This window comes from Cryptotermes secundus, unplaced genomic scaffold (genome assembly GCF_002891405.2).
Source record: "Cryptotermes secundus unplaced genomic scaffold, Csec_1.0 scaffold635, whole genome shotgun sequence".
Classification (NCBI taxonomy): domain Eukaryota; kingdom Metazoa; phylum Arthropoda; class Insecta; order Blattodea; family Kalotermitidae; genus Cryptotermes; species Cryptotermes secundus.
Genome location: NW_019733328.1, coordinates 602,008 through 623,695, shown reverse-complemented (window position 1 = coordinate 623,695; position 21,688 = coordinate 602,008). Strand labels below are relative to the sequence as shown.

Below are 21,688 nucleotides of genomic sequence, written 5' to 3'. Positions count from 1 at the left end.
GTCAGTTCCGAACTCATCCACGAGCCAGTACCTTTATTGAAGATTCTGCAGATTAATGTGTTAAAAATATACAGTAAAATTCGATGTACATACCTTTTTTGTTGTTATCTGCTTGATGTAGATATAGGCTGAAATGAAACTACAGTATTCGATGTCACTGTGTACGCACAGAAAACAGATCACCTTCTGTATTTAAGCCATGATGCAACTGTCTGTTCACGACCATAGAAAGTGCAATAATCTCTTGCAGCTATAACAGAAGGACTTAGCACTCAAGACAGGACCCCTCTAGCTCTTTTTCTTGATTAGCCATTCTTTCATTCTTCTGTCCTTTAGTCAACTGATTCGAAAATCTGAAGGGTGTAACAAGATGTAAGGTTTCCCAGCAGAGAACCAAATTACTTTATTGCTTCCATCTGTTTTCTGACACCAGGGTCTGCTAAAATTTGTCAAGTGTTACCAACAGAAATGAATTTATAATGCAGGACAACTCTGTGAAGAACTGGGAAAATGTTTTCGCAGTACGTATCAAAATTAAAAGAAAAAAAAAAGAATATAATTCTTTGTACAAAAATTTTAAAATCTTCCATTATAATATGCGACACTATGTTCTTTGCTGATATAAACAAAGTTAATTCCATTCATTTATCATAAAAATGATGTTATATACAGCATTTTTAAACACAATGCTTAAAATTGTTTAAGCGCCCTAACAGGAATGGACATTTAAATGCAGAGTAGCAACGTGCAGTTGAATGCGCACCAGCAGCGGGCATTTAAATAAACTCCAGCGTTTAAAGCTTAACAGAAGCTGACATGAAAATGTCACCGTTTTTCAGAAGCGAAAGCCGAGCTCTCTGGTACTGGAGTTTGGCAACAAGATATACCTGAAATCTGGCTTCGAGCTGGTGCCAGAGTATAAGCAGACGCTGATAAGAGACTTCTTATCTGACATTGAGACAACCGATTTCCTGAAGCCGGAAGAAGCGGCCAAGCAAATAAACTCCTGGGTGTCATACGTCACTCACAACAGAGTACCTAGTATACTTGATCCAGGTAAGAGTATTACAGGTTGTCTTGTATCAAATGAGGACTTACACTTCATCAAACCAAGGAGTTCTAGTTCGGACTCTATAACCTGACTAAGCACTGAGCATGCCTGATGAGGGAAACAGGATTAGATGTCTTGGAGAGCATAAAGAAGAAAACTGGTACAGTCAATGTCATATCAAAATTCAAACACAGTTAATGGGCTATTTTTGAATCTGATGATTACGATTGAAATATAAAATTACATTTCTTATAGGAAGGGTGAATTCAATTTTTTCGCTATGAGATAGGAACTGAATATTTATGCACTGCTTGCTTGAAATTCATGCTTCAAAGTGTTAACCCTTTAAAGCACAGTGGTTACTATATGTTCAAATTTTTTTAACATACTAGAACTTTGTTATTTTACCCATAGAGTGTATTTGTAACCATTCTGTACTGTTCTCACAACAAACAGCAACTCTTTCCTTACACAGCATTAACCAGTTGGTCTTTGTAGCTACCATACATACCAATTTCTCTAACATATTAGAACTTTGTATTTTGCCCACAGAATGTATCTGTAACTTCTGTATTGTTCTCACAATAAACAGTGACTGTTTCCTTACACAGCATTAACTGGTTGGTCTTTGTAATTGAGACATGATGTGTTTCCTGTAAGTTACCAAGTTTATATATATATATATATCTGTGTGTTTCATATGCTTCTCAAAATAAACATTGACTGTTTGCCCAAACAGTTGGGCGTTGTAGTGAAGACATGATGTGTTTCATGTCAGGGACAGACTGAATTTGTATGTAATATTTAGAATAAATTTAGTCTCTAAACGGTTAAATAATCTATGAAAGAGTTACTGATCCTGCAGAAAGTAACTTTATTTCAGATGCAATTTCAGCAAGAACGCAGATGGTGTTAGTGAATGGTATATTTCTGAAAGGTGCGTGGCTGACTCCCTTCAGAGTAGAGAACACTGATGACAGGAGCTTCAGCCCGAGCCCTGGAGTAGAGATTAAAGTTCCCATCATGCACCTCACCGGCAAGTTCAGGGCAGGAGAGGACCAGAACCTGGGTGCCAAGTGGGTCGAGTTACCTTTTGATGCAAGTATTCAAGAGTTTAATTCAGACTAATTCTGTCTTTATAATCCTACATAAAAGGCCAAGAACTGTTATTTTGTTGTTATATTTGTTCAGTATACATGCCAGCAAATACAGGGTTATTCAAAAAGAATGAACGGATTTTATTATGCAATATTTTATTAAAGGAAAGTAATACAAAACTCCAACCAAGTCACAAGTATTCTACTCACAATCAACTTTTATTTCCTGTCTTACAAGTGTTCAATGTGGCCACCACCTGCAGCACGGGCAACATCAAGGTGATAAGAGAATTCCTCCCAGGCGCGTATCAGCATATCACGATGCACTGAGTTAATTGCTGTTGTTATTCGATGTTTAAGGTCATCGAGGTTAGTGGGTAGCGGTGGAACATAAACGTGATCTTTTACATATCCCCACAAGAAGAAATCACACACGGTCAGATCTGGGGATCTCGCAGGCCAAGCACAAAGAGCAAGGTCTTGGGCCACCTTCCGACCAATCCATCGCTAGGGCACTTTTTAATTTAAAACAGCTCGGACCATCAGGTGCCATTGGGGCGGTGCTCCATCTTGTTGAAAAATGAAGTCATGCGAATCTGCTTGCAGTGAAGTGAAGAGCCAGTTTTGGAGCATATCGAGATAGATTTGTCCTGTAACGGTGTTTGCTTCAAAGAAAAAGGGACCATAAACCTTGTCCTGAGACACAGCACAGAAGACGTTCATCTTAGGGGAATCTCTTTCGTGCTCAACTGTTTCATGTGGGTGCTCTGCTCCCCAAATATGCACATTGTGATGATTGACTGTGCCGCTCAAGTGAAAAGTCGCTACATCACTAAAAATTAAACGTGAAATGAAGGTTTCGTCTTTCATCATCTCCAGCATTGAATCGCAAAATTCCATCCGTTTCCTTTTGTCGTCATTGGTAAGTGCCTGAACGAGCTGCAGTCTGTATGGTTTCAAATGTAGATGTACTGTTAGCACACGCCAGACAGTGGAATGAGGGATCGCAAGCTCACGGCTAGCTCAATTTGTTGACTTCCGCGGGCTCCTCTCAAACGCAGTACGGATTCTCGCCACTTGTTCCTCCAAGACTCGTGGTCGTCCTGGACTTTTTCCTTTACACAGACACCCACTCTCTTGAAACTGTCGAAACCACCGTCAAATGTTCTTAGAACAGGGCGGATTAATGCTGAATCGCCTTCGGAAAGCACGCTGCACCGTAACAACCGAATTTGTTTTCGCGAACTCGAGAATGCAGAACGCCTTTTACTGAGGAGTTGCCATTCTGAGGGTAAACGAACAACTGAACGTTGCCGGAAGAACGACGCAACTTCAGTGCCCCTGTGGCAGCCAATCACAACTTAAATAACTCCTCTTTCAAATGGTCACTGACTCATTCCATGATGATGCTTGAGAACTGAAGCAATGCGTCATGAAATCGGTTCATTCTTTTTGAATAACCCTGAAGTTATGAATTGAATCACAAGATGACAGGAAACACTGTTATATTTTTCTTGTGGGTTTTTTTGAGACGCCATCAGAACCTAGTTAAATTATATAGCTGCTAATGGATTAACTGGAAACGATTTGGAAGAAAGTATCACGGCCTAATAGAGGTACTATCCCAGGATTTGCCTGGATGAACTGAAGAAAACCACAAAAACTTCAATCAAGATAGACGCATTTTGAAGCATTATTGCTACACCCATCGCTCTTCTGTCGTGATAAAATTGTATATTAGTTATGAACTGGTAGAAGAAGATGGCCGAGTTGATACCAACTATGATTGAGAATAGTAAATATACCAGAGACATCAGTGAATGTTTTTCTAGTACCAAATTCCACAAATGAACTCTGGACAGACCAGAATGTGGTGTAGCTTTTAGTGAAATGTAAGCAAGGTTACTTTCTTTTTTGTTAAGTTAGGGTCCTTAACCATGGATGTACCATTTTTGTGTGGGGCCGTGATGCATCTTAGCAGAGCGCTGATTTAAATGGAGCTCTTTCCACACAGCCACGACACTTGTGAAATAGGAACCTTGGAGTATACTAGGTTTAGTTAATGTTTTGATGGGACAATGTGAGCCATTCATTTCTGTCTCTCACACACACAGCAATAAAACATTCTTACTATGATGCATCTGACTTCATTGAAACCTTGACATCCCTGCTACATTTCAGAAAAGCCCTTCTACACACTTGTCACTGTGCTCTCAAGATATTCAAAATCAGTTATTTGTAATTTATTTTATGACACCGAATGATTGCATGATAGTGAATAATGAACTGGAGAAGACACTATCGCGTGTATGAGTGACCACAGACAGCATTTGGATTGGTAACTGGATTTATTGACCACTTACAGATCATAACTACAAGTAATTACAACACTCTCACTAATTCATGCTCTCATCTTCTCATTACAGCACATATTGACTTCTGTTTCTCTAGCTGTATCATGGTTAAGGATTCTAACAATGTCCTCTGTTTATGTCCTTACTGGTTGGCGACCATCTCACACCTGACCAAGCTCAAAATCAAAATCAAGGTTATGTTATGACTGACAGTCAGTTGGCCAGACTGTCTTGGTGTCAAGCATCCATCCGGGGTCCATGACCAGATTCCTGTGCTCCAATCTTCGTCCTGCTTATCACCCCTCAGCAAGGACTGCATAGAAAACACCACTCCTCATTATTGTAGTGCAATCATTGCCATGGGAACGTGCTTGCAAAACCGTTACTCAGCAACTGCTGCATATGTCTGCTTATTCCGCAGTCATAGCCTAGCAGCGGGCACTGTTTATAGTCATTACTTAGCAACGGGCTTACATGCTACAATATGATTTGAAGTAATGGTTGCCAGATTTAAACTACTATACCAACAATTTCTTGGAGGAGCTGGAATTCCTTAATCAGGACAGTCTGTGTTCTGGCCGAAATTTGAACTGGGTACCTTGCGAATGCAAGTCCGATGTATTATCTAACCCTTTACTGCATTGCTTTGAGAAAAACACAACTGGTGGTATGACCGCTTGGCATACTAAGCCATATAACACAGGACAGTAACAAAACACAACCTAAGGAAATATCACACATGATATGGACTAATTTGATGTGAGTCTGGGCAGGCTCCAATAACAGAATTTTAATAAAACTGGGAGTTATTACACTGATTTACATGCCAGAGTACAAGTGATATGGCTACAAGGTCACAGATGAATTGAAGGGAATAAAGTTACTGATCATTTGGCAAGACCTTTATCAGGATCTCCATTAGTAGAGCCTGAATGAATAGACACCGCTAAGAATACTGGAAGTCTGTATCTGGATAAATGAAGTGTAAAGGTCTTCATTTGGGAATTCTATATTAGAAGAATGAGGGAAGGGTTAGAGCAAAACAGGAATGAGTTGAGACATTTAACAGAACTGTTTACAGGACACTGACACTTGAAAGGACACCCGGGACAGGTAAATAGTCCCACCTGCAAAAGGTGCAATGGCAAAGAAGAAACAGTTTCATACGTGACTGTCAGATTCTAGATGAAGTAAAATTCCTGAACCTGGGTCACCATTCCACGAAGCCAGGTGACAATTAAAGACCATTTGAAGCAAAATACTGCACTTCATTCAAAGGACGAGACTGCTAGCAGGCTAATCTTAAAAATGGGATGCATAATAGATTGCAGGCAGTGATGATGTAAGGGTCATTTACTACCTGTTACACAATAGTGTTTTCAATGAAAAGGGCAGCTATGTTGGTGGGTGGGTAGAAGCATGGAGACACCTTGGGCACTGCGTACCTGAGCTACCTCCAGCTTACAGTTGAGAGGTCTGCCTTAGCTACCTTTGTCCACAGTTGCAATCCCTACCCTGTTAGCCAGCTGGCCTCTCAAAAGGGTCAGTATAGACAGGGTGACCTTTGGAGGTATGGGATTTGAGAACAGGGTATCAGGAAAGGTCCACACTAAATTTAGCCTATTTTCACTGGTTGCTGCCAGCACACAGTCTCTAACTGTAAAAGTGTCTTTGGAAGAGCGGGTACTGGAATAAACTCGAACAAAATAGGACATCTATTTACATCATTAATATCTCACAGTATGTACAAGTATGTGACTGAAGCATACTGAACTTGTTAATTCCATTCAATTCGTCCTACACATCCTAGGTCAGGCCCTACTCATACTCTCTGGCTGTCTGCTTACTCAGTAAGGAAAGTGAAGCTGCTCTGCCGATGCCACGGTGTTGCTAGTCAGGCCCTACTCATACTCTCTGGCTGTTTGATCACTCAGTAAGGCAAGTGAAGCTGCTCTGCCGATCACACGGTGTTGCTAGTCAGGCCCTACTCATACTCTCTGGCTGTCTGATTACTCAGTAAGGCAAGTGAAGCTGCTCTGCCGATTCCACAGTGTTGCTAGTCCGGTCCTACTCATGCTCTCTGGCTGTTTGATTACTCAGTAAGGCAAGTGAAGCTGCTCTGCCGATCCCACGGTATTGCTAGTCAGGTCCTACTCATACTCTCTGGCTGTTTGATTACTCAGTAAGGCAAGTGAAGCTGCTCTGCCGATCCCACGTTGTTGCTAGTCCGGCCCTACTCATGCTCTCTGGCTGTTTGATTACTCAGTAAGGCAAGTGAAGCTGCTCTGCTGATGCCACGGTGTTGCTAGTCAAGCCCTACTCATACACTTTGGTTGGTTGATTACTCAGTAAGGCAAGTGAAGCTGCTCTGCTGAACCCATGGTTTGCTGTAGACTTGCTATGGGGTGGCTTGACTATTAGGAGTGCACCGTCTGCTGTGCAAATTGACACTAACAACGTCAAGGTGACCATAGGAATTGTGCCTGGTGGCACCTAAAAACTGTCTATTGAATGGCTCTTGTATATCCCCAACCTAGGGTAATTAATAGCTGACTTCTATTCATAAGTAGTTGTCCTCTTGTCCTGGCTTTTATGGTAACAATTGCTACATATGGTACAAGTGCTACACCAGCATCTCCAAGCAAGTCTTGCCTGCCATGAGGCAAGCCTGTTCTGCATTACTGCTTCCTTCTGGTCACATCATTCTCTCAATACATATATTTTTTTTTTGCCCTGGAGGTTCCTATTTACTCCCCCATATGGCCTTAAGGGCATAACACTGCCCATCCCTTCAATTTAATCTAATATAATTTGCTATGTTAATTCTGGAAAGTAGACACACTGATAAAGTTATTCTGTTTGCAGGGTGAAGAGTTCTCTATGGTATTGGTTCTACCAAATGAAAAGCATGGTTTGGATAAACTGGTGTCTCAGATGAAGTATCAGCATCTTTCTAACATGCTGGGCACAAGGGGTACAAAGCAGGTCTACCTTGCACTGCCTCGCTTCAAACTGAGCACACAGATGTCACTAGTTCCCATACTGAAGGAGGTGAGAACAGAGTTGCCACTTAAGACATTATGATCCCCTTAAATCCACTGTTAGTAACTCAATGTCTGAGCCAAAATATGAAAATATGACCGTGAAATTTTGTGGACAGAATGGCTTTCACTTTCTTCAGTTAACAAGTTCAAGCCAGTACAATTGGCGTGTCATTACGCAAGTTGTGGGCCAAGATAATTCAAATTCAGATGTGTGATTAACTGTGGTAATGTCATCAAGATCTTCTTCTGTCTTGTTGTCGTTTGTCTGGCCTGAGATACTGTTTCTTTGTTAAACTGTTGTTTCCTTGATAGCTTTCTTATTTCTTTATATTCATTACAGAATACAGTGTTTCATCATAGCCACTTATAACCTTAACATTTAATCTCTTTGTCACATATTAATTACTCTTTTATAATATATTATTATCTTAAGTCCTTTATGACTTAAGACTTGGTGACCACAAGCACTTTACAATCTGAGATATAAATGACAGAATCCTTTACTTTCAGCTGGGCCTAATGGATATATTCACCATTAATTCAAACCTTGGAGGAATCACAACTCAGAATGCAACACTTACTGTGTCTGATATTGTGCACAAAGCAGAGCTTGAGGTCAATGAGAAAGGAGGGACCGCTTCAGCAGCGACAGGTACTTGCCTCCTGTACAGGACTCACGCGCCACTTCACTGCTTGTTCATGTGGATCTGATGATTGGTTTCACTGGCACTTCTTTACAATTAGAGCCAATTATAAGAACACACTGAACTCCTCCTGAACAAAGTCTGTCTGACAAATCTCTATGGAGAATCTCGGACTGATTTCTATTGCTACTCAAATTCATGAACGAACTACCTTTTAATAACAGTTGCATGGCCCAAATATAAGTTACCAAGTCGAGGAGTTAATTGTCCTCTGTTATTCTGTTTGTTGCCATGGGAATCTTGTGTTTAGCAACTTGCTATCTGGCAAAAACTTGTTCATTGCTATTTATGGTAGCGGGAATGTGATTTCCGAGCTGTTGCTCTGCTCCGGCTCCGGTCCTACCAGATTTTCTGAGAAGTAGTGGGTCTGCAATGGGGTCCACTCAGCATCATGAGGATAACTGAGGAGCTACTTCAAGGAAACAGTGGCTCCAGTCTAGAAAACCGAGATTAACAGCCATGGGAATCCATTGTGCAGTCACGTGACACCCTCTATCTGCAAAAGTTGGCACTAACTTCACCGACAAGTGGCGGATGCTCAGTTGGTATATATGTTCCTCCTAAACATTAATAAAATTTTAGTGGATTACACGGTATTGCATTTCAGAAGCTATTAGTCTTCTCAGTTACTGCTATGAGAACCTCAAATTCTTTAATTCTCTCCCTCTTTTTCATTAGCCTTACTTCCATCATGTTGAAAAAAAAAAAAGAAACAGAAGCAGGCTTATGAGATAACAATGTCTGTGTATCTGTTAATCCCCCCTTATCAAGTTCTGAATGCTTTAACTAATCTTTATGAAACTTTGTATATATATCATGGCACCTGGTTCATCTTAACAGCGTGCTTCATAAATTCCTCCTATCATTATCTGTGTCCAAATGAGTATCCCCCTAACGTTGCTAGGCAACAGCTTGGAAAGAAAACATTACCGCAGCAATGAACATATACGCAACAATAGAAGACTTGTTGGAAGCGTCGTTTTCTGTGCAGTCCATGTAATATCAAGGGAACGTATGTGATTAGTTCTTCCTGAGAGTCTGAAGGCTCCCAGAGTCATAAGTCCAATGGAACATGAAACTATGAATGACTGTGTTGGTGACAGCCAGCAGCAATTCAGCAGTAGTTCTTCCCAGGACTTGCTTTTTCTCACCAAATGTTTAAATTTTAACAGCAAATGATATACTGCAGACATGTTATATAAGAGAAGGCATTCTACATCCCACCTAAAGGCTGTTTCAGGATACAGGTATATAGAATATATCAGAAACCAATCAGAAAAAAAATTAATGCCAAACAAAGTGTTTCCTATTTCCTGAAAGGTGATTTATGAATTTACGAATTTCATGAAAGGTAGAAAAAGAGGTAGACAATGCAAAAGAAGGCAAGGCCAATTCTGATTTGAATCTTTGACTCAGAAAAGTCTAGTAAAACTATTCCTTGTAGTAAGGTATTTTATATGCCCCATGTGTTATGTGACAGTAAGTGGGAAGGTGCAGAAGAATTATACAGCCACATGGGAGGCACATTTTCACTTGTGAAGAAATTTATGACAAGTAGAATTTTTGTCTGACTGGTGAACCGAGCCAAAATTTGTTGACTTCTGATGAAGCAAGTTCATGCCATGGCATTGTGATCTACTGGAGCACGACTGAGATTAATTAGGTTTTGTTAAAATTATATAAGGCTCAGTAATAGCCATGGTGCTTAGATGCAGGCTTATCAAGCAGAGCCTTGGGTTCAATTCTTGGTGAATTAATTTGAGATTTATGATGGACAAAGTGGGATTGGAGCAGGCCTTTCCCCAAGATTCCTAATTGCTTTCCTGCGCATCATAATTCTAATATAACTCCATATTCCTCTCTCGCTGCCCTCTGAGATGTGCCACACCCCTGACCAGGCATGACATCACACCCTTGGTCCAAATTTGGGCTTTGTCACTAACATAACACTTAGCTAGTAACAGAGTAAAGATACTGAGTTAGGTTTCAAGATGGTATAGGCCTAACTCCATCAGGAAAATAACTTCTTGAGACTCTGATAATCATTCAGCTGGTCAAGAAATGTCCAATGGTTCGCTCTTGTGAACACAGTAGTGAACCTTCATGGTCTATAAAAGATGGGAAATTTCTTGCTAAGCAACTATTAACTTCTGAATAAGCAATCTGCTCCATGGAATTAGTAATCAGATAACAAAACAGAAATGTGAAGAAAATAATTTAAAGCACCCCCTGCAAGAAAAAGTACCTGCCATTACTTAAGTCAGGGTAATGTGACATACATGCATCCTTGAATCTGAGCAGAAAAACCCAAGGAATATACACAGTGCGTCCAGGATCCGTTAGGACTCATTTTTTTTAAATTTTGCCCTGCAATGCCATCTGTTGGCGAGTTGTGGCATTAAGATTCTTGAAGTTTCAGCTGTGGCTGTCTATAATTTCAAAGCGCAAGCATTGCTGCATCATGTGTTCTGACCTTGAATGTAACAGTACTGTTCTGACGCTTGTCGGAAAATGGCGGTTGAACAGAGAGCCAACATCAAATTTTGTTTTAAGTTAGGCAAAACAATTGGAGAAGTGTATGAAATGATGAAAAGTGTGTATGGTAGTGATTGTTTGAGTTGTTCGAACATTTTTTGATGGTATGCTGTATTTCGTGACAGCAGGGAGGACATTGAAGACGCTCCACGTGCATCAAAGCCGAGAACAAGTCGCACTGAAGAAAATGTGAAAAAAGTGACCTAAATCCTTGCATCAGACAGATGTATTTCTGCAAGACTCATTGAGGAGCTTTTGGGAATACCAAAAAGTACTGTGCATCAAATTTTGAGCGAGGATTTGGGCATACAGAAGGTCTGTGCGCGGTTTGTACCGCACATGGTGTCAGGCAATGAAAAACATGCCACAGTGGAACATGGCAAAGACATGTTACAGTAGGCCCAAAGTGATAACAAAATTTACAAACTCGATTGTTACTGGTGACGAGACATGGTGTTTTGAATATGAGCCTCTCATAAAGTGACAGAGTGCAGTGTGGTTGAGCCCAAAGAAGCCGAAACCAAAGGAAGCGCGCATGCAAAAGAGTCGAGTAAAGACAATGCTAACCATTTTCTTCTATTCCAAAGGTATAATTCACAAGGAATTTCTGCCAGAAGGTCAAACAGTGAATTCTGATTATTATCTTGGAGTCCTCAATCATTTGTGGGTGAGAATTCTTTGAATTTGACCTGAATACCGAGAGCAAGGTTCCTGGTCGCTCCTCCACAACAATAGCCCACCCCACAAATCGAAGATCACGCACGATTTTTTGGCTATAAAAGGGATCACAGTCCTTGATCATCCTCCGTATTCGCCAGATTTGGCCCCAGCAGATTTCTGGTTGTTCCCAAAAGTTAAGTTGCTGATGAAAGGAGACCGTCACGACACCATCCAGGACATCCAAAGGGAATGTACCATAGTTTTGAACGCGATTCCACAAAAGGAGTACAGTGACTGTTTTTGAAAACTTTTCAATCAATTCAAGCTATGTATTGATTCAGAAGGAGACTATTATGAATAAAAAGAGTGAAATTTTGAAAATAATTCACATCTTGTATTTTTAATGAACATAGTCCTAACAGAACCTGGACACACTGTGCATGACTGCTTCCTACATATGAAAAATGTAATCATATAACTTACCCAATGTTTTCTTGCATAGATATTTATTTAACTTGTCCATAAATTCCCTATTATTATTGAGACACAAAGTTCATAACCATTTTTATAGTACCCCACCACTGGGAGCTAAGTAGTTCCAGTTTGGTCACACTTTCACAGTCCATTTCTCTAAGCCATACTTTTTTTATTCTTCCACACATGCCTAGTGTTGCAAGCAATTTCTTCTGCAGGATTCTGGCCAGAAAATTCTGAAGTTTTCTTATTTCCCCAATCTGTGCTACATATACCAACCAGCTCATGTTTCGTGACTTACTTATCCTAACAAGGAGTTCTGTGAAGAACTAATCGCCTGCATTCCTTTGATATGACATGGACTGCATAGAAAATGAAAGAAATGTGGGGGGACACACATAGATAATAGGGTGATCTCATAAGCTTCCTAATGAAAATCAGAAGAAGACACTCACAGGCAGCAAGATAATCTCATAATTCTAATAAAAACTGGGGAGGAATACAGACAACAGCAAGGTGATCTCATAAACCTAACAAAAATTAAAAGGGGGATACACTGGCATGACAAACAGCATGGTGATCTCATTAGCTTCTTTTCATTTTTTCAAAATAAAGAAAGTAGGCCAAAAATAGAAGCTGGTGATTGTAAATTTTAAAGCTTATCATCATGTAACATTCCATCCTTTATTACTTCATCTATCTTGCATCGCAGTATTTTGCTAAAGTGTTTCCTCCGACACTGCCGATCTATGTTCTTCCTTTCAAGGAGAAAACAAACTTTCACGAGCATGTAAAAGAATATGTAAAATTTAACGCGTCTCAAGGTTTACACAGATGCCCATATTCACATCAGAGTCATTTAGGCACAGCACTGTGTCAGTATGGTTAAAATTATCGATGGTTCAGAGTAACTTGCTTGCTGCTCCTTCGGGTCTTTTTACATCATTGTGATTTAAAGCTAAAAAGAACACTATACAGTTTTGCATATCATAACCAACCTTTTGGATAAGAAAATAAAAATTTTAAACATAATAGTAGCAAGAATTTCCTTAATTTATTCTGATATTAATCATACTGTGTGTGTAATTGCATATATCAATCTTGCTAACAAACACTGCAACTGAGACACATTCTCAACAGTTTTATTAGCAATTTCTGTAATCTATTCAACTGCATTGATAAACATGTTACCATGTATCTAATGAGGTGTTCTATGTTACAGGGATTCTCGTGGCAACTCTAAGTCTATTAGTGAACCCAGATGAGCTGGAGTTCAACGCTAACCACCCTTTCTTGGCGATAATCGTACACCGAGTGAATTCTGTGCCCCTATTTGCGGGTAGAGTGTCGGACCCCTTGGTGTCATAGCCTTTACATCAGGCGAACAGTAGACAGACATGAGACAGATGTGGGGCCAATGTAATTTCAGTGTGCTGATTAAGTGAGGCTGGACTTACAGTGACTTCACGCACCGATATTTAATTAATTATCAGAATTAGGAATCAAGAAATAAAATGAAGAGGTTGTGGGAAAAACTTGCGACCTTAACTTTTCCTTCATATGTTTGAAACTACCTACACAGATAGAAGGAATATTATTATCATCATCATCATCATCATCATCATCAGGCAAAAATGTGATATCTTTCTGCTGGGGCCACTGGAAGAGATTACGTTGATTTGGCGGACGCAATACAGTAGGTTTGGTAGTTCTGCTTGATGGAAGCAGATACAGCTTTTGAACCTTCATGCTATTATCTAAAGATAATGGAAAATATCTAACATTTATGCCAAATTAATATCTCACATACCCTTCCACCCACTCTGTCACAATGCAGCTATAACCAATGCTCTGCTTCTTCTTGATATACTTTTCCTATGCGAAGTCCAAGAGGTCTGGTCTGGATACATGACCTGTACCACCATGAGAACATCGGTTCAATCCTAGGAGTTCATACGGGATTTCTGGTGAACAAAGAGGCAATGGGATAGGTTTCCTCTGAGTACTGCTGTTTTGCCTACCAATTCACACTCCACCATCTGCTGTATTTCTCTCAGCTATCATCCATGGCTGGTATAATGGGTTATTTAAAGACCTAAGACACTCAATTTCACTCCATTCTTAGGTCATAGAGTAAGTCAAGCAAGAAACATTGAGCTCCTTCCAAACTACATGGCGTCAAACTCAGTCTGCCACCTGTTCCTGCTTTATTTACCCTCTGATCTTGCAGATGAAGGTGAGATGTTCCTCCAAAACGTAGGGATCTCTCCAAACTACACTGTGTAGAAATCAGCTTGCCATCTGCTTCTGCTGGTTTATTGCTTTACTTAATAATTTTCTGTTAAAATATGAACAGGGATTGTGCTACTTACTGAATAATACAGTAATTTAATCTTTATGGTTCACTGCCAGTGATGTACTGTAGGTAAAATGCAAGCTTTACTCGTTCTATATGTTTACACAACCGAACTGCCTGTTTCAGCCCAAGGTATAAATGTTCTCTGACAGTTGGAAAGTTCAGCATCATGAATGCTTGCCCATCAATTAGCTGCAAAGGAAAAAGAATAATGGTTAGAAATATTCTTTTTCAACAATACTGGGTCTACATGGGTTAAAAGCATGTATGGAATTATATTGTGACATGACACCTGAAAGTTGGAATAGCAGAGCCAGATTAGAAGTTCATTGATAGAAAATGACTCGGTAAACAGGTTCCCGTGGAAATGAATACACATGCAACACTAGAAGAGCTATCATTTCTACACAACGGCGAGGTAAACACACCTTTGTAACGAGGCAGGAATTGTTAGGAAATGGCGTTGCTGTTGGGGCCGCCCCAAGGCTGTATAACAAGAAGAACAGGTTGTCTCTTGAGATGGCAATCGAAGATGATGGAGAAGAAAAGGAATGTGTCATATAGTGGTTTATGAAGTATAGTAACAGGTTATACAAGTGTGCAATAAATCCAGTTATCAATGCAAAACCTGTGTATAAATCATGCACACCCCAAAATACATGTCACAAGCAGGACCGGACTGACTGATTGAATGCATTGAATTGCTGAGCTGAAGACTGCAGCACTACGAAAATGGAACAAATGATGGAATGCTTGCTAGCAAAAGTGGATGAACGCCAGTCAAGATGGATACCTGGTTAGAGGAAATGAGGACATGTTGCCAAGAAGCAACAGAAGCCTGACAGGAGAGCAAGGAGCCAACTGGAGATAGGAGTCTGAGGCAGAGCATGAGGAGGACCCTAAGGAAAAGGCTGTAGTGAAAACTTGTGGAGCACTGAAGGAGCAGCATGGGGATTAGCATCTAGCTGTAGGGTACCAAAAAAGATGAAGAAACAGACCTAGGAAAATGGCGGGTCCTGGAAGATGGCCATTACCTGCAGAGGAATGACCCACCATGCAGGAGTGAGATGGCATAAGGGCCACAGTCATATACAGGTAGGTCCGATGGTCAGACAGAGGCCATGGAAAACACAGACCAGGGACAATGTTGTACAAGGAATCCAGAAAGGATAAACTTTCGGAAGGAGGCATCGGGTGCAACCAGAATACAATAACGGCATAAGGGACCGAGATGTTATGGAGCAACTGTGCTTGAAGAACGACAGGAGAGGATGAGGCAGGAGATAGGAACCATGTCTGAGAAACATGAGGACATTGTATGAGGCCTGTGGACAAACTTACATGCTGAAGATCGTGAAGTGAACAGTCAGGTCTTGTGTCAGGATATGAAAAATGAGCAACTCGACATTGTGGAGGGGTCAGCCAACTTTGAAGTGAAAGAAGAGCATAGCAGCAGTCTAAGAGTCATAATTATAGGACCACTCACCACTCTCAGAACTGTTGATTGCACCAGTCTGAGGAAGATGGTGATAAACTTTGACTGACTTGCACCTTATAAGGGAACTGCTCAGGACAACCAGTTGCAGAGTAGACACCATGGAAAAGCCAAGCCACAGGAAGAAAGGTGAGACCGATCACAGACGTCAAAAGCACAGCCCTTAGAGAAGAAATGGCGGTATGCCTGAAGGCCATTTGAAATGAATAGCCTTGAGGGAGCAATGTGACATGACGCCTGAAAGCCGGAATAGTGGAGCAAGGGCAGACGTTCATTGCTAGGCAACGACTCGGTAAACGGGTTCTTGTGGAAATAAACACGCACACAACAATAGAAAAATTACCATTTCTATGCAATGGCGAGGTAAACAAACCTATATAACATGAGAGGTATTGTTAGAAAACGGTGTTTTCCCTTGGGGCCGCCCCAAGTCTACATAATGAGAAGGAACGAGAGAGTTCTCTTGAAATGGCAGTTGAAGATGATGGAGAAGAGATGACGTAGCATGTCATACATGAAGTGTATCACAGCTCCCAGACTAGGTCAAAAAAGAAATGCTGGCTTAACTTACTCAACTTTGGCTGCCATCTCCTTCAAAATAGTCTCCTTGGGAACATATATAGTGATCCCATCATTTCTTTTCATGCTTCAAAAGAACTGTGGATGGGGAATGGTAAACATGTTGTTGTTAGTCACAGACTCTGTGGTCTGCAGGGGTGTGTGGGCAAGCGTGTTGTGTTGAAGAAGCAAGTTGTGGTTGGGTGAAATTTTCTGTTAAAATCTCCTGGCAAACTCCATACATGATCCAAAAGGTGTCTGCAAGCTCATGGATTGTTCAGTGACAGTCTTTGTGGATGAGATCTTTTAATTTTTTCAATAATTTCAGTTATTTTGCTGGTGACTGGTCGCCTTGAACGTTTGCCTTCTTTAACTGACATGTGACTGGCCTTGAAACACGAATGTCATTCAGAAACTGCTGTTCAGCTTAAACAATGTTCACCAAAAGACTCACAAAGCATTTCAAGGGTTTCGGTAGCAGATTTACTGAGCTTCACACAAAACTTGACACAGACATGTTGCTCAATTTTGCCATCCATTGCAAANTGAGATCTTTTAATTTTTTCAATAATTTCAGTTATTTTGCTGGTGATTGGTCGCCTTGAACGTTTGTCTTCTTTAACTGACATGTGACTGGCCTTGAAACACANTCAAGGGTTTTGGTAGCAGATTTACTGAGCTTCACGCAAAACTTGACACAGACATGTTGCTCAATTTTTCCATCCATTGCAGACAAAACGAAACAATAAGTCAAAAAAGCACTCGTGTAGAAACAATGCGTGTTCAAAGCGAGATGTCACGTGACAGACTAAGGCAATAGGCTTTTGGAAATNGGCAAACTCCATACATGATCCAAAAGGTGTCTGCAAGCTCATGGATTGTTCAGTGACAGTCTTTGTGGATGAGATCTTTTAATTTTTTCAATAATTTCAGTTATTTTGCTGGTGATTGGTCGCCTTGAACGTTTGTCTTCTTTAACTGACATGTGACTGGCCTTGAAACACAAATGTCATTCAGAAACTGCTGTTCAGCTTAAACAATGTTCACCAAAAGACTCACATGCTGTGCATAACTACATCAGCCACTCATTCTAACATGGAGTCTGTCCTGCACAATATAGTGTCACTGTTCATGCCATGGTGCTTAAATGATTAAGTACAGGGACAACTTTACCTTCATTAGACTTTTCACCTTACTGATTCAGAACTAACCTGTAATGTCTTAGGAAATAATGGCTGATGGTATGAGCTACTCAGTACTTCTGCCGGAAGTCTGAAACCTCTACTTTACTATGTGAAAGGATTTCCTCAACAATATACCATACCTCATCTTTGCACTTTTGTGCTATATCAGCACAATCATCCGTTTTGATGAGGTACTGATATACATCCTCCTGCGTCCAATGTAGAGGGTTTGAGTCAAGCTCAATCTGATCATTCATCAACTGCTGTCCTCTGGTACGCAGTGAAACCAGGCTACTCAGACTGTCAGCTTGCACACTGTCTTCAGTTTTCTCAGGTATCTTCAATGGTATGATGCTAAAATGGACCAGAACTTGCAATTGTCAAACTAAATAACAATGGGGAAAACTGAAACAAAAGTCTGGATATGAAAAGAAAATTTATGCAACAACACACTATTATTATTATTATTATTATTATTATTGGAGGGGGTGGGTTTCCCCATGCACCGTGACTAATAGTCTATTGTACATCCCCCTTTGATATTCTACCAGTACTGGTGCTTGTTATCAGCCCTGTTCGGCCAGCAAAGCTGGCAGTGGTTCCCGATACTTCCCCATCTACTGGAGGCATTGGAAACTACTTGGGCAGGAAACTTTGCCTAATTTTGCTCAGAGGTCTCCTAGAGACATGAGGATCTTTTACGTGCCGTAAATCTATGACACGGGACCCACGGCTTATAGTCCCTCCCGGAGGACTTGTTCCCTGAATTTTTCCGCCCTTAAAAATTCCGCGACCTCCGCTGGGTTTGAACCCGCGTACCTTGAGTCATGAGGTGGGAACGTTACCCCTAGACTATGGAGGCCGCTTACAACACACTAAATGTAACAATGTTTCATGACACAGACATCAGCCTAAACCGGAACAATTGGATAACCAATAAGATGCTGGATTTGATATTCTCACAATGGTGACAATGCAGAGTATGATCACCTGTGATGTGATTTCATGTAGTCCAGTGGAAGTTCACTGACATTTTGAAGGAACATACTGCTTCCACCTTCAGGGTTATAGAGTATGCCAAGCAAACATACTGCAAGAAGCAGGAGGCAACACATTCGTCCAAAAATACTGGTGAATTCTATCAGACTATGTAAGATGAGAATACAAATGCATAATGAGGCCATACATGCTGATTTGAATACTTAATTTCCAAAATTATGCAGTTAAAAACTGATGAGCATATGTAATCTTTATTCCTACTGGCTTAATTTAAATTTACTGAACTTCAGATATCTCACATCAACAAAGAATAAAATTGCTTCCCTATACAAAAGAAACTTACATAAAATCTGTGAGGTCTGTAAGGCACATCTACTGATACGTCTAACAAATAAATGACAAAATGATTTATGCCATGATGCAGAACAGTATTTGAACAGTGGAGTGGCTCTGTCATCAAAATATCAGTATGTGCGATAATTTTTCTTTGTGGTTATTTTATAATACTGTCAGTAACTAGACTACATTTCTTTTGCACAGTGGGGGGTGGAGTACAGTTGGGTCCACTCGGCACAGTGGCCACTGATTGGTCTATTGTACCTGCCCTGGGTGATTATGATGATGGAGCAATTGGTGGAATGAAGATTGGCAGGGGAAACTGAAGTACTCAGAGAAAACCTAACCCCAGTGCCACTTTGTCCACAAATCCCACTTGACCCGACCCGGGTTTGAAACCAGGCCGCCACAGTGGGAAGCCAGCAACTAACCGCTTGAGCTATGACGTGGCCTTAACTAGACTATACAGTGCTGAATGGCAGAGAACAGATGAATAATGCAATAGAAAACGATTTTTAAGGAAGTGGTAACAGGGTCCTATGCCACAATTTGCATGGGGAAACCAAGAAAAACCACAAAAAGCCTCTATGAAAATAGTCGGTATTCCAGCCAATATTTGAACTGAGCACCTCCTGAATCTGAGTCAAGAGCATTACTTCTATGCCAACACATTCAGTATATCTGCAATAAATCTATCTCAAAATAACGACAGCTTGTTTACACTGAAGTGGGTTGATTCCCTTCAGAGCACAATCTTCACAGACATTCATTCCCTTACAGGGTTATCCATATGACTGAAGGACTGAACTGGCTGTACATTCCCTTGATATCTTATTTAAAATATTCCCATATAAAAAGATATCCTGCATAAGCACAGTTTGAAAGATATATATCAAACATTTCACCCATCATATAAGTTTTGTCAGATTATACTGTATACATACATAAAGAAATGAAAACAAAGCAGACACCCACATAATCAAACATGTTGCAGTGCTTAGCATCACTCAGCAGCACTTGGTGAGAGGTAGAAGTTGGGCAGAATTAGTGATTACTTTATGACCTTCTCCGTCTGTCCAGCTGGCAGCATGGTACTTATATGCAAAGTTATGTATCAGTGTTGACTTTTGTGAAGTTGCATGAAACTAAACTGATCTGTGTATGACATATAATTGTATGACTACAATAACAAATACAAAAAGTAAGTTATTATTGGTTTCTCAGAAATGGGAGATCATTAAGAAAGAACAATTAAGCTCGTATTTTTTTTTATTGCTAGTGGGGTGGGACTAAGTCCCTTGTACTGCGGCCACTTCTGGCCTATTGTACCAGCCCCAGATGATAGGTGAGGGTGATTGTGGAGCAATTGGTGGAATGAAGATTGGCAGGGGAAACCAAAGTACTTGGAGAAAACCTGCCCCAGCACCACTTTGTCCACCACAAATCCCACTTGACCAGACCGAGGACTGAACCTGGGCCGTCATGGTGGGAAGCCAGTAACTAACCACTTGAGCTATGGCACGGCCTAAATTAAGCTTGGAAGTGCCAACACTAAACAACAGTATGGTGAATAAGAAGGCACAATTCAGCACTGTGCAACTACTCAGCCAGTCAGAAAAAAGTTAAAAACCTCTAAACATGAAAACATTGAATCAGTACTCCTCAAATGGTTTAGACAGAAATGGGCATTACGTACACCAATTTACGGTCCAGCGTTGAGACAGAAGAATGAAATATAGCCTTAAAACAGAGCACTGAATTCATACCTCTGAGTGGATGGCATGATCAGGGAATCCAAAGTATGGCTAAAGAGGAAGCAGGTGCCTGGAAGCATTCGTGAATACAACGCAAAGGACATGTTTCATGCAAATAAGCATGGATTGTTTTTCAACCTACTCCTACTTTGAAAACATATGCCTTTAAAGCTGTCAAGAGGGCAAGAGTAGGAAGACAGAGTAACTATACTTGTATGTGTAAATATTATAATGGATTTGCTCAAAGTATTGCTAGGCAACGGCTTGGTAAACACATCAAACGTGCAAGAACATAAGATGAGTCTCAGTGGACGAATGTTATAGCTTGTTGCTAGGCAACACTCAGTGCTCCAATGAACTTGCTGGCTAGGAATTGTGTGACTTCTGTTTTCTGTGTTGTCCGTGCAGAACCTATATAACGAGGACCTGTTGATGCTTAGATTAGTGCAGAGTGCAGTACAATGCAGTGTAGTTAAGCGTTAGTTGCAAGAGTGTGACTGTGAAAAGAAGACTTTAGGTGTAATATCTAGAGTGTGTAATTCAGCGAGACTTATAGTTCCTGTGCTTTAACAGTGTTACCAGGAGACGACTGGTGTGGGTGTAACAGTGAATTATAAAGTGTAGAAATAGCAATAGCACTATAATTACATGTAATTACTGGTAGTGTGCATAAGGAGTAAATAAACCTGCTCAGCCAATCCAGAACCCACGTTATTAGTCACCAATGCATGTGACAATATGGATGGATATGAAAAGATACCTTTGCCAGTAACTGGAAAGCCAGAGAAGCCAAGGTACACTTTGAATGTGAAGTCCCTGCCATGTACATACAGATATAACAGTAGAGCAAGGAGAAGTTGTGCAGTGCTCATAGAGTTCCTATCATCTTTGGAAAGGGAATGGCAGCCAATCCTTAGACAAATGTGCAATACATGCCAAAGTTACCAGTAAATTAAGAAATGTGTGAGTAGAATTTCTGCAGCCCTACAACCAATGGACCAAGGGATAATCGGGGCTTTGAAACATGAATATCATAGAGGCCTTGTTTGCAAGTTCCTGCAGAAAATAACCACCAAAGGATGCTAAG

The 21,688-nt window shown here is 40.6% G+C and overlaps 2 protein-coding genes across 3 annotated transcripts in view; one reads left to right on the top strand and one right to left on the bottom strand.

Annotated features, from left to right (window-relative positions):
- LOC111868034 (leukocyte elastase inhibitor) overlaps positions 1-14,115 on the top strand; it is a 28,115-nt gene extending 14,000 nt beyond the window's left edge. For both annotated transcript variants that reach the window (XM_023858376.2, XM_023858378.2), the window contains exons 4-8: positions 840-1,056; positions 1,935-2,149; positions 7,368-7,553; positions 8,057-8,198; positions 13,142-14,115. In XM_023858376.2, the coding sequence (XP_023714144.1) occupies positions 840-1,056; positions 1,935-2,149; positions 7,368-7,553; positions 8,057-8,198; positions 13,142-13,287 (906 nt within the window). In that variant the 3' untranslated portion in view covers positions 13,288-14,115. The remainder of the gene's footprint in view (positions 1-839; positions 1,057-1,934; positions 2,150-7,367; positions 7,554-8,056; positions 8,199-13,141) is intronic.
- A 104-nt stretch (positions 14,116-14,219) lies between these two features.
- Positions 14,220-21,688, bottom strand: part of LOC111868026 (scm-like with four MBT domains protein 1) — a gene marked incomplete in the record, with an annotated part of 47,518 nt that continues 40,049 nt past the window's right edge. Inside the window, 2 exon segments of the mRNA XM_033752910.1 lie at positions 14,220-14,467; positions 17,653-17,866. Of these exon segments, the coding sequence (XP_033608801.1) occupies positions 14,315-14,467; positions 17,653-17,866 (367 nt within the window).